The following is a 14,033-nucleotide window of genomic DNA, read 5'->3' as shown; positions in this document are numbered from 1 at the left end:
ATGTTTGCTCTCGAATAGGCCAGTAGTTAGTGCACAGAAAATTTTAAAATTCTGGCACACAAATATGGAAGTCTCTGTATACCCTTTACATATGTTTTTCAGACTCACTACTTAACACATTAAAGGCATCGAATTAATTAAGTTCAGAAATAAAAAAAGCTTTTTGCTTTTAACTGAACCCTACCTTTAACAGTGTCTCCTTTCTGCAGGCTACCCAGAAGTCGGTGGCCAAGAAGATGAATGAGCCTAGTCACCACCTGCAACATCTCATGTACTATACCTAGGGCCCCTAATTTTCAGACTTCATATTTTCAATAATTCAAAAAGGGATACGAGGAGGGGGCCGGAGTTGGAGGTAAAAGTTTGGCAATAATTTTTTTGCTGGAAGTTAGGTTTTTGCTTTACTGTTAAACAATTCTGTTTTTTACTGAATTATTTTTATAATGACAGGAATTTGCAAGGAGCAGTCATTGAATATTGGGATATAATGTACTTTACCAACACAAGCAAGCTATAAGAGCTAGGTTGCACCAACAAAGTGGGTCAACAGCCAACATGCACCTCCACCCCCCTCATGGCTTTAGTTTTCTATTTAATGATTTTATAACGTTTATTCTATATTTATTATTCAAATATTTTTCTAATATTTTACTTCCTTTCTGCCTTCATTATAATTTGAATTGGGTTTATGGGGGTTTTAACGTCCCAAAGCGACTCAGGCTATGAGGAACGCTGTAGTGAAGGGCTCCGGCAATTTCGACCACCTGGGATTCTTAAACACGCACTGACACTGCATAGTACACCGGCCTCTAGAATTTCGCCTCCATGAAAATTCGACCGCTGCAGCTGGGATCGATGCACTTGCGTCTTTCAGGCCAGCAGCCGAGCGCCATAACCACTGAGCCACCGTGGCATAATTTGAGTTTGTAGCATTTTTGTGCTCAATCTAGACCTGCCATGACAAGCACACATTCAACTGCAAGAATATCCATTCACTGTCACAGCTGTCACTTGGAATGCCAACAATAGAAGGGTGACTGGTGATCTGTAGGGCTTAAAGGCTTAATTCACCGAAAGTTAACTTTGGCTATTTATGCACTCAATATAGTGCGCACGTTGTGAACAATACTTGTTTTCAATATTAGGACTGTGAAGCATCTAGTATTTTAGTTAGAAGCGTTCAAAAATCTGTCGCAGACGATGCAGTCCCCTAGCGGTGCGTTTGACAACTAACAAGCCGGACCGGAAATGACGCACTGTTATGACAGCGGCATTGCTGGCTCGCCGGTTTCAGGCGTTCAAGTGAGTGAGTGCCCCTTCTAGGCCCTTTCTCTTTCTGGCTGCTTTTACCGCGAAGCTCAGTGGTTTCCGAGAAAATTAAATGGCTGGCAACATGTCGACGTAGTGCGTGGCTGCAGAAAGGAATGCGAGGAATGTGGAAAGCACCATTGTGCCCTTTGGGCTACTGCCCTATTAACACCTGATCTCGAAAGCTGGTGTCAACTTGTGGGGACTTGCTCCACGTCGTGCCCTTTGGTTTGCTTTCCCGCGAAGCACACTGCCTCCTAGTTAGTTACCTTAACTAATAAGACAATGCCTGTGCCGCAGCGACACAAGCGCCACGGACGGCGTTTGTGCTGCGCGCACGAGAGAGAGAGAGAGAGCACATCCTCTTTGGCTGGGGAAGCTCGACACAGGCTGACTTTCAGGCGCAGCACTCTACTCTCTACCAGCGGGGCAATGCCTTGTGGGGGAAAACGTTCGCCCGCATGTTCTCCCGCATCTCGTCCCGTCCAGCTTTGGAGTCCCTAGCATGGGCGAACATTCGCTCGTAACCTTGCGGTGAGTCGGACGACCTCGATTCCTTAGCGTGTTTTGTTGCTAGCTGGTGTTATTGTTGTTGTAGCAAGAAATGCCTGTTGGTCAGCCAGAGTGTCGTTCCTTTGTTCCCCTCAGAGCAAGGCCTGCCGTGGTCGGCGTGCGCTCAGTAGCGTACACAATCATGGGGTGGGGGGGTCTGGCGGTACTGAACTGTGTCAGCAGCAATTAAGCGGGAAAAAAGTAGTACCTTCTCTATTAAAACCACACAAACTATCCGGAGTTCAGGTTTTAAACGAGAATTCCCCTCTCTTTTTAAAAAAATAGCTGGTGAGCGGTTGATGCTTCTTTCTCGAGCTAATCTGTTTTGTGGGCAGGGCCTTGTCAATAGACCTCTCCCGGTCGACATCATCAGAGCACATACGTGTTTCTGGTCCGATCAGCAAAGCATGTCACGTACCGACGGAGCTATAATTGGGAGAAGAAAGGCTGCGAGGCGTCGCTAATTGGAAGAATAGAGATGTCAGGGGGGGGGGGGGGCTGGTCATAAGCTAGCGTAGCCGTTTCAGAACTAAAGTGGACGGCTTTGCTCATCGAGCAACGCCCTTTTGACATCACGTTGTTTAGGCTAGGCAGAGGTCTAAGGAGAGGTCTGCATCAAGTGAAAAGGAATAAACATGCACGCGTTTGTTACAGGTGCAGCTCTACCCGATGCGCAATAATGCCGTCATGCACCGACTGTATCTGCTGCTGCGAAGAAGCTTCAGCATTACCATCCGGCGCATTTCCGCAACCTCAGAGACCTGAACGCTTAGGTTATTTGAATGATAATATTTTCAAAGGAAGACAACACGTAACTTTGATTTATATGTTCTGCATTATTACTCAGTTAATACAGATACACTGCCTACCAGCAATTTGCGTGGTGGTCGTATGGTTGACTGGGGCCCAGCAGCCTTATCGTTCTGCACAGCTGTGTGGTTGAAAAGATTAGAAAAACTTTTACGTCTCTACAGAACATAGGTTTTAAGTGGTTATAGGTAAATAATGAATGCAGCTCATAAGTCTGTTCATTTGTAACCAGTATGTATTTTGCAGTGAGCAGTGGCTTGCCCAGCCGAGGCGTGCAAAGATGAACCAGCCCACCATTGGCACCGCATTGATCACTGCGGTACCACTGGGCACAGTCCTCGAAGAGGAGAATATTTACTTATTTTGTAATACAAACTTTGCTTATGATATATTTTTTCACTTTACACTGCGCTTAATTCTTTAGAGCTCCCTTTTTTTGACGTCAAGCTGTTTTTATTAATTTGCCTCGCGTTCACTGCACCTGCTCGAAATTCCTATGCATAGGCAGGAATACCTTTCCACGGCGGAGAATGAGAAGGTAAAGGAGAAGGCAGGTCATTTTTTTCAAAAGAATAACAATATCACATGCACAGCACAGATGTGCTGTTGGCACGCGTGTCCGCTCAAAAATGTCGACTTGATAATACAAGCACTTTTTCTTCATGGCCTCCATTTCAATATGCCTCCTTCCTTTGCAATGTCTGAACTTTGCACAGGCTGAACTTGAATACTGCCAGGCAAACAACGCTCACTAGCATCGCAGCGTGATCATCTTCACTGAGGTTGTGTGAGGAGTTTTCTAGTCTACCACAGCAAATAAAAACTTTTTCTGGGGCGTTTCATCCCATTTAAGACGTGTGTTATGTGATTTAATATATGCTTTTTGATATATAACCAGTACGTATTAAGCAAAGTGCTGCATGAGCTACCGGCACCAGCACTTTGCACGAGCCGCATCAAGCAGACGCTCCGAAATTGTCCGGACTCCAGTCTTAAACATGCGTCACCTCCAGCGGGTGGTAATGGCACCCATTTTTCCAGTGTAGGTATTGAAGACTGATTTTTGCGTGCCACTGGCGCCTCAGTTGCTTGAAACTGGAACATAATGTCTTGTGGGTAACATAATCTGGGGGTGTACTATAAGAAAACAACCTTTATACGGCTTGCAAAATTTCGGTCAAGTAGGCATTTAAGGAAACAGGATAGGAAAAAAAATGCAAAAAAAGATTTTCCTTTTTTTTTTTCTCGATATGAAAATTGTTTGTCTTACTTGCGTGCTAACAGCTTTATAACAAAAAAATTTACATTCTTCGAAGCTTGGCCGGTGACCAACCATGCTGTTTTACATCTATGTCTGATGTGTAGCTCTTCTGTATTGAAAAAAGTAAGAAAACATTTACAGTGAGTTTCTCCAGGTCTAGAGGTCTAGTGCTTATCTAGGTCTAGTGCTCCAGGTCTAGTGCTTATCTGGCAAGAGCAAAAAGCTTCCTAGATTTTTGTTTTTCGCTAGATTAGCATCAGATGCTGTGTGATTTGCTTGAAGCGCATTGTTTACTCTCTCACTGCTGCAGCGAGATTTCACGAGCAATATCGATTTCTTTTTAGCTCTGCGGCTCGATTTAGACAGTTAACAGAATGACTAACGCAGAAGTAGTGGTTCTAGAAGCAATGCTTACAAGCTAATCAGCCTATGTTTGCAACCGTACTGTTGAATTCTGGCAATGCTACCCGACGTGAGGCACAATGTTTATATGGTAGGTAGCGTCTACCACAGGTTATTCTTCGAAACTCTAGCTATCAGCAGGTCAGACGGACAAGCTAAACATGACTTACTGACCATGGCTATACACTGGTTGAGAAAGAAAAAGAAATCCCTCATGGGAAGACACAAAACACAGATGAGCATTTAACAATTTAGTTTTTAGAGCATACTGGAAAGGATGTGCTTACTCGCAGTCAGATGCTTAAAACATCCAGCATGAATGCTGGATGTTTCATATGACAGAATTGGCCAAGAGGTCATTTCCTGTCACCGACAGTTTCACCTGTACACTACACAGTGGTTTGGTTTGCATTAGTTTGAGGATTTAACATCCCAAAGCGACTCGGGCTATGAGGGATGCCGCAGTGAAGGGCTCCGGATATTTCGACCACCTGGGGTTCTTTAACGTGCACTGACATCGCACAGTACACGGGCCTCAAGCATTTAGCTACACAGTGCTGTGGCTGTTTGAGATCAACCGGCGACGGCTTTACTTTGTGGAAAGGGCTACAGAGCACATTACAAAAGAGGCCCAGAAAGCAAGGAAGCGAATGAACAAGAGAAATGACAATAGTGGAGAGAACCACCAGACTAGTGGCGATTGAAATCATACATCAAAGTGCATTTGTCAAACACAATTTTTAATCGGTCTTTTTTCGCTTCAAAGCTAATTATATCAAAATTTCAATTTTTGCAAGATTTGGCCATTTTTCTCCAGAACCACAGCTGCTAGAAAAATTATTTTTTGTTCCCACTACTGATACAGCATAAGGGAAATGTACTGAACCAGAATTATGAAAATTAGTGCAGGGAAACTTATTTCACAGGATGTTTATTGCCCATTTCAGCTTGAAAATACAACTAATTTTTATTAAACAATACTTCTGGTTCAGCAAAGATAACAGAGAACACTGGTTACAATGATATCAACATGAATGCTCTAACCCAGCAGATCTTGAGAAAAAAAAAGGTCACAGATAGATCCTAAAATATACATGGCAGGTGTAGGGCCTACCCTGTCCTTTAAAAGGAGCCTGAGCCCCAAATTTTAGGTTGCATGTTATGTTCTTTCCTGTGCAAAAGACATACACGGATCTCAATGTGAAGTCTTGTATGCCTGATAAACGACTTGTAATTGAATTTCTCATCTCATGCAATTTCAGGTTCAAGCAGCCAAACAGTGGCTGTGACGTCAATGTTCACCTCAGGTTACTTGGGAAGTTGATATAATCAGTACTCTGTGTTCCGATTCATTACAAGTCTTATGTGAGCCTGCCCCAAGAGCTGGAATGACAATGAATGAAGCTATTATAGCACCGTTTTTGTATGCCTCACATGAGGTCAACCAAACCTGTGATGCCAAAGCTACCTTTTGGCCACTGCAACGAGAACCATAACATGAGAAGAAATTAAATTATACATATAATATTCACTAAGTACAGGCAAATTCCACATGGCAATTATGCTTACTAATGTCTTGCACACCATTATAAAGGAATAACACACATCCAAAATTTGGTGTCTGTACTCCTTTATACAGTGATGCCAACCTGTCTTCTTGGTTTCCCTTTTAACCAGATGCGTTTGACTTCATCCGCATGTAAAGCACTGCCTTGAATAACAAGGGAAACCATACTGGGGACTGACTATCGTTAACTTTTACACCTGTAGTAAGAGTGCAACAATATAGTACACTTTTACATTTTCTTCCCTGCCCTGTGCTATTCATCTGTGAAATGGTCTTTCAGACTGCATCGCCTCGCAGTAGTACAACCACAGCACACTCCCCAATTACCTTTCAGGAGTTCTGCACGTAACACCATCTAGCCCACCGCTTCTATATTCATGAGCCCTGTGATTAATTTAATTCATGTTTTGCTTTTGCTTATGTTACTGCGGTTCATGGTACTATGAGCACTGCTGCACAAATGACAGCCCACTTGTAATCTGCATTTAAACAGAGATGGCTGCATCTGAAGTGATGAGAGATAAGGTCTTTACCAGCTGGCAACCAGCAAGAAGCAGCAAAAGCAGATTTGTGAATCTTGAAGTGCTAGGAGGCAGTGGATGCAGCTGAAATTAATTCAATACTTGCAAGTACTAAAGTGGCATTTAAAGGATGAAAATAAAGTCATTGTCCACGGCAAAGGAAGCTAAAAAGCAACAAAGTTTTGAAACCTATGTGGGTCCCTTATCCCTGTTCTGTTCAATATCTGCAACTAAGTACACATACAGGCGTCGTTAACATTTCTGAACAAGGGGCCATGTCGGCTCCAGCAGTAATGTGTGCACAAGAAACCTACATGGATACTGAAACACCTCTGCTTTTCCCATGTGTATTCGGGGAATCGCCCAAGGTGAACTAAATTTGTAATACGAGAGAAATTACTCATTAGCATCCATCTAAGCACAGCCATACGGTTACAAAAGAAAGCTCCACAGCTTTCACAGAAGCTTCACAGTTCAAGAGAAATTCGTCCTGGTCCGGGATTCAACTGCAAAGCTTCTGTGAAAGCTGTGTAGCTTTCCTTTGTAACCATATGGTTGTGCTTGGATGGATGCTAATGAGTAATTGCTCTTGTATTACAAATTGATCACAGTTCAAGAGAGAGCCGCCACGGTGGCTGGGTGGTTATGGCGCTCGGCTGCTGGCCCGAAAGACGCGGGTTCGATCCCGGCTGTGGCGGTCGAATTTCAATGGAGGCGAAATTCTAGAGGCTCGTGTACTGTGCGATTTCAGTGCACGTTAAAGAACCCCAGGTGGTCGAAATTCCCGGAGCCCTTCATTACGGCGTCTCTCATAGCCTGAGTCGCTTTGGGACGTTAAACCCCCAAAAAACCTAAACCTAAAAAACCTAAACAGTTCAAGAGAAATTCGTCCCGGTCCGGGGTTCAACTGCAAAGCTTCTGTGAAAGCTGTATACCCTTCCTTTGTAGCCATATGGCTGTGCTTGGGTGGACGCTAATGGGTAACTGCTCCCTTATTGCCTCTGCTTTTATAGTTCTTTAAATGTGAACCTATGTTCACATTAGTTCAACAAACTGACCATGGTAGTACTGGGTATCCTTTTACACTTTGATATGTAGTAAAGCATAAAAAAAACACAGTGCATTAAAAATATGAAATACTGGCTACCATTGCTCCAGACAAGCATGAGAAACAAGGGAGAGCCTATCAGACAAAAAACTGCACATCAAACATAACCAAAGTCAAGGACATGAAAATGGCATGAATAAACGATGTCAAAACTGAAGAGACCACTGCTGAGCAACGAGCTGGAAAAAGCAGGGAGAACGGGAACTTTCAAAGTAAATTAACAAGAAAGATACGCATCATTATATTTAGGAAAAGCCATCGTGTTATCTTTGCACAATTTTTGCTTTTGTTTCCAATCTATCTTCACTATGAACCCTCATTACACACCTCACTATAACATACAGTAAAATAAAAAAAGTTCCTTGTCCTTCATTGGTATTAACAACTGTTGGCCTTATGTTAAAGCGAGGACTTTGTTTTTAGAACCTGAGAGCCATCTACCACATATGGCCTCAGATGACCATCTCATCAATACTTTTCCAATAAAAAAAATAAAAAAAGCAAAATCATGCAACTAAAAGTCATAATATGCACAAGGTGGGCTTACCACAGGATATTTGATCTTGATAACATTCAAGAGCCCCTCTGGTAGTTTAGCCAGTTCGGTATCCCTGTGAATGTTGTGAAAAAAAAAAAAAACTAAAATGACAACCCCCTCTCAGCTGAGGTTCAGAATTTCTTCACACTGCTTTCACTCAGTGGAGAAAAAATGGCAGAGGCTTAACTTGGTTAAGCCCGGCAGATGCGAAGCATATTAGCGGTTAATCTTGGTTTCTCTTGACTGTTCTCGTTTAAACCTGGTCTCTCTTGCCTAATCTCAGAAACACACACAGAGCCAGTACATCACAGTAAATCATAATTTATTTTTAGCCACCTCTTCTGCGCGTCGTTTCCTTGTTCTTTCGCATCGAGCTGCCCGCTCCTTTTCAAGCCGTTGCTCTCGCTGTTCGGGAGTTTCTTGGGCACGCTTCAGTCGCCTAGAGGCATTCCAACGCTCCAAACGAGTAGAAGTACCACTAGACTCACTGTCCGTACTAGTGGAAGCATTGCTCACGTCGTCCTCTTCAGTGGTAGACCGTTGTCGCCGAGCTGCAGCCCGAACACGCTCCTTAGCCAGACGTTCTTCCCGCTCTTCAGGGCTCTCCGTGGCACGCCGCAGCTTTCGCTTCTCATTCCACCGTGCAGCCGCGCCTCCAGGAGCCATCGCAACGAGTGTGTATCGGAGGCAAGCGCAGCCTCCCTTATATACCGTCGCCGTAGCGCCACGTGGTACCACGTGGTCACCTGGCGCGCAACCGTCGCGACGGCGCAAGATGCGGCTCTGCCTCTCCTCGGTGGTGACGTCATGGTGTCACGTGGTATAGCTCAAGGTCGAAGCCGGCGTGTAACCGTCGCGAGCGCCGAAGTGAAACGCTGATAATATGCTTCGCATAAAACACAATTATGCTGAAGGTTCCCTAAAAATCGTTCTCAAGTACATCATATTACAGTTAGTAAAAACCAATACCCGGACACTGTTTCTTTCATCATTTTTTCAGCTGCAAAAGCACTTTCTCAGGTAAAAAAATTAACAAAAATGGCCCTTCTATGCATACACCTTCACCTGACTGCATAATGTTGAATATAACACGGACAGCCACCAACATATAGTGCAGTCTAACAGAAACAGGAAAAAGGCTATGAGCAAAACCCATGTACACAGTGGTTCTGTTTGATTTTCAATTACAACAAGGCTTCACTGCTATTCATAGCAGATGCAGCAATGACACACAGGTAGAGCCCCTGCTTTGCAGGCAAGGGGATCGCGGTTCGAATCCTGGTGCTCCCGCAATTTTCCACCAGATAAAAAAAATGCGAGTGTCGATGGAATTGAATAACCAGGCCTCGGGTGCGGCCTGATCCTGGCGACCGGAGCCAACAATGCATGTTTTCACCAGAACAGGATTTGGCCACCGTGCTGTGGTACATGCAATTACTAATTGAAGCGTTACCATACTGCACCGCAAGCAGAATTCTAGGCCCACCTTGACCCCCCAAATGAAGCAAATTCCGTTTGGGACATATCTTGAGGGGGTGTAACTCGACAACGGGTAGACGTGCATCATAATTTCTCTGACAGATGGTGGTAGGCATCGATCGCTCCATTAGGTGGAAAAGTTGTTACTTTTCCGAACCGCTCAGGGTTTTCTTCACAGGCCCCGCTGGATGCGGAAAGACTTTCGTTTTATGCATGGCCAATAAAGCTAACGCTCGTTACTTCAACGTCTTCCAGACGGTGGCAGCCTTTTTTTTTTTCATAAACAGGACCCACCCGCACAGTGGCAGGGTACTACAGTTAATATCAAAACAATTTGCATGTGCTGTACAACCAGAATTGACAATTAATGCAAATTATGAGGTTGTAATGACTCAATGTGAGAAGAAACTACTATTTGCTGTAATTTAGCACCCACCTAATGAAAACAAAAACCGTTTGCTTAGCTTTATAGAGAAGCTGTTAAATTTTGCCACTTTAAATAAGTTGCAAGCCATTGTAGATGGCGACTGCAATATTAAGCTGTTGGAGAACACAGCAGCCTTACGTGAATTTTACCTTGGTTGGTTCATTATCGTGTAGAAATGTCACTACTGAGCCTACAGGAACAACCCATCATTTAGAAAGCCTTTTAGACCTCTTCGTGACTAATATAGTGAGTGACTGTGTTAGGTCGGGTACAATAATTACAATATTAAGTGATCACTTTCCCATAAATATGATCTGCAAAAGTTATGCATTTCTTAAACAAAAAGAACACCCATGCAGAGTCCTATACTCAGAGAAATAACTTGTAGGACCCTAGAAGCATTCCATATCAAAATAGCCATTACAGGCTGGAGCCCAATGTTTGAATGCAGAACGGCTCAAGAAGCATATGAAACATTTATGTCACTTTTTAAGTCATGATATCATGATTGTTTTTGGTTTAAGACAGTAAGAAAGTAAAAAAGTTACGAAAGCTTTGGGTAACAGACAAATGCTTGAGTATGATAAAAAAGAAGGAACACTCATACTCAAGTTTACCAAAACAAGAAACTTGGATGACCTCTCAGCCTTCAATAATAGAGAGACTCTGTCAGACGTTTTTTGCGTAAAACTAAGAACAAATATTTTGCGAGCCTATTTAATGGTTCTGCTGCTCAGACTGATATGTTATGGCGCTAGCTTAAACTAATGAACTCAGGCACATGCAACAAGTCAGGTACTTCAGCTAAAAATAGACGGTAAAAAACTAATAGGCAAGAACCTTGCAGACATGTTTAACAAACAATTCAATTCTTTTGGTGCAGGAAGAGCTATAACTGACACTGGGAAAATTAAATACTTACGTGCACCTAACTCTAAAACAGCATTTTCCGAACAGTTAACTTGCGATGATATTTACGCTACTTTCATGGCATTAAAAAATAGTAAAACCAGGGACATCAATGATCTGGAAATTGAGCCTGTTAAGTTCATTCTAGATATTTTGATGCCAGCACTTTGTCACAGTTTCAATAATTGCTTACACACTGATACCATCACAGAAATTATGCAGCATGCTATAGTGGGAATTATAATATAAATTAGGGCATAAAAACAGTTTTCAAATCATAAACCCCTTTCTGTGCTACCTATTTCTCCAAGGGATTGGGAAAGATTATATGCAAGCGAATTACAACATTTTCTGATAAGCACATGATTCTATCACAACAGCAGTTTAGGTTCCATTGAGGCATGTCTATGTAGTTAGCTTTGTGAACACAAAAAGAATACTTAGAGTGCTTGAGGATAACAAATTGACATTAGGTATCCTAACCGATTTCTCGAACGCATTTTGACAGAATTTATCATAAAATATTGCCCACAAAATTAGAACACTACAGGTTCCGTGTAGTTTCTAGTAAGCTTCTTCAGTCATATTGTTACGACGAAGTGGCAGTGGAAAAAGAAGAGGCCTCTTGTGTGAAAGGACGAACGAAGAAGAGGAGGTTAATGCAGCTCCTTGTTCGTGTTGGTGCTCGCTGCTAGGAACCCTTTATTCTAACCCCCAACACTTGTAAATAAATGTAAACAGTATTTCGCCGTAACATCCTTGGTGGAGGTGCGTCAAGACGGAACTACGTAGCGGACGACACCTACCCCGGCCGGCAATAACGGAAGCATCCCCCCCAAGATTTGGCAGCATCGATGTCCTCCGTCGTCCTCACTCACCCTCGTGATCCTGGACCCTTCTCTGGCAACGATGACGCCGACGTCGAGACTTGGCTTCGCAGGTATGAACGGTGCAGTGCTAACAAACGCTGGGACCAAACTTTCATGCTTGCGAATATAGTTTTTTACCTTAAGGGCACGCGTTCAAGTGGTATGATGCCAATGAAGAGACACTGACCAGTTGGGCTGACTGTAAGCAGAAGCTTATCGACCTTTTCGGAAAACCACTCGGCCGGCAGCTTGCCACTAAAAGAGATCTTCTTGCCAGTCGCGCCCAGTCATCCACGGAGTCCTAAGTCTCTTATATTCAAGATGTGTTGTCTCTGTGCTACACAGTGGACACAAAGATGAGCGAGGCTGACAAAGTCGGACATGTGCTCAAGGGCATTGCAGACAACGCTTTCAATCTGCTCATCTACAAAAATGTGACAAGATCGCCGACATCATAAAAGAATGCTGCCGCTTCGAGGACGCCAAAAGCCGACGGATTACCCAGCATATCGCATGCCTGCCCAACACGGCTGCGTCTTCCTCCTGCCAAGATCTTTGTTCTCGGAACCAGCCGACCTCGCCTGAGAACGTGACCCGTACTGTGCGCCGTGAGTTTGAAGCAATTGGTCTGGCTCCCTTAGCAACTCCTGTGGCTGACCAGCCGTTGACCCTTCCTCTTATTCAAGCCATCGTGCGACAGGAAATTGCTCACTTGGATTTCAACTCAGTCGCCGCTATTCATCCCCCCAAAGTACCCGAAGTCCCTCCTTTTTATCCTGTCCACCTGTTTACGCCACTCCTCGACCATGCAATCCCTCCAAGGGGCGTACACCTGACAACAGGCCCATATGTTTCAATTGTTCCCGAGTAGGCCACATCGCCCGTCATTGCTGTAGTCGATGGTACTCCTCCCAGCGGACCCGTTCCTCGACTCCCCCTTTTCGCCCCGACGCTGCCCGCGCTCAAGCTCTTTCTCGCGATCCTTGGACCCATCAAACCCCACCACCAACGTCTCGCCGCCCCGCTTCAGCTGTTCACCATCCCCACAGCGCCGCCAGTCCCGTTCGCCGCAATGACCACGTGCTTCCTCTCCTAGCCCCTATGGACGATCACAGGCAGAAAACTAGCTTCTGCAGCATCTAGAGGTGATGCTGCAGTGACGACCCGGCCCCAAAATCCTCGTTTAGTTCTTCGTGCTTCTTCAAGCCCCGCGGAATTTACTGGCCATACAAGTCGATGGAGTTGCCGTCTCTGCTCTGGTTGACACGGGCGCACACATTTCTGTGATGAGTTCCGACCTACGTCGCCGCCTCTGCAAAGTACTGACGCCTGCTCCTACAGCCGTTGCTCGAGTTGCTGATGGCACAACGTCCTCAGTCCACGCCCTGTGTGCTGCTCGTGTGACGATTTCTGATCGCCAAACCACCGTACTCTTTACCGTTCTCAATCACTGCCCTCATGAAATCATACTCGGCCTTGATTTCCTTAGTGAGCACGCAGCCCTTATTGACTGTGTTACAAGTGTTGTTGAGTTGTACCTGCCGTTCCTCTTAGAACCACCTGCCCCAGTTGTGCACCGTCTCTGTACTGCTGAGTTCACCCGCTTACCACCTGCAGCCGCTACTAACGTTTTGCTTAAATCTTCCACCTCTTCCCAACGGCCAGTATGTCATCACTCCTGACCTTGATTTGCCCGTCACAAAGAATGCTGCCCTTGCACACACAGTTGTCCCAGTATCGGCAAACAGCGCACATCTACCTGTTCCCAACTTCAGTACGCACGTCCAGACGCTTCCTCAAGGCATGTGCCTCGCCACGCAGTCCCCGACCGACGAGTACGTGATCTCCGCAGTCACAAACTGTGTACCGCCCTCTTCGGACGGTCATTTCGCAGCTATTTCGAGACCTGACCATTATGCCAATATGATCGCTTCCGATCTCTCTGCAGACCAAGCATAGGCGCTTACCGATTTACTGGCATCCTTTCAGGATATATTTGATTTGAATGACCGCCCTTTAGCGCGTACGACTATTGTGCAGCATCGTATCAACACCGGTGACGCCGCTCCTCTGCACCGCCGGCCTTACAGGGTGTCCAGTTCCAAAGCCAAGTGATGCAAAAGGAAGTCGAAAAGATGCTCGCTACGGACATCATCGAACAGTTCTCCAGTCCTTGGGCCTTTCCCGTCGTCCTTGTTAAAAAGCAAGACGGCAGTTGGCATTTCTGCGTTGATTACCGCCACCTGAACCGTGTCACAAGAAGAGACATGTACCCACTCCCA

The 14,033-nt window shown here is 44.8% G+C and overlaps 1 protein-coding gene across 16 annotated transcripts in view; it reads right to left on the bottom strand.

Annotated features, from left to right (window-relative positions):
- sws (patatin like phospholipase domain containing sws) overlaps positions 1–14,033 on the bottom strand; it is a 152,020-nt gene that overhangs the window by 75,596 nt on the left and 62,391 nt on the right. For all 16 annotated transcript variants that reach the window (XR_013311053.1, XR_013311054.1, XR_013311052.1 and 13 more), the window contains 2 exons: positions 8,077–8,140; positions 185–257 (listed from right to left, as the gene is read on the bottom strand). Coding sequence is in view for 11 of the 16 variants with exons in the window: in XM_077648357.1 (XP_077504483.1) it covers positions 185–257; positions 8,077–8,140 (137 nt within the window). In the remaining 5 variants the exon portion in view is untranslated. The remainder of the gene's footprint in view (positions 1–184; positions 258–8,076; positions 8,141–14,033) is intronic.

Source organism: Amblyomma americanum, chromosome 1, assembly GCF_052857255.1.
Source record: "Amblyomma americanum isolate KBUSLIRL-KWMA chromosome 1, ASM5285725v1, whole genome shotgun sequence".
Classification (NCBI taxonomy): domain Eukaryota; kingdom Metazoa; phylum Arthropoda; class Arachnida; order Ixodida; family Ixodidae; genus Amblyomma; species Amblyomma americanum.
Note: the sequence above shows the minus strand (reverse complement) of the source record. Positions and strands in the feature narration are given on the sequence as shown.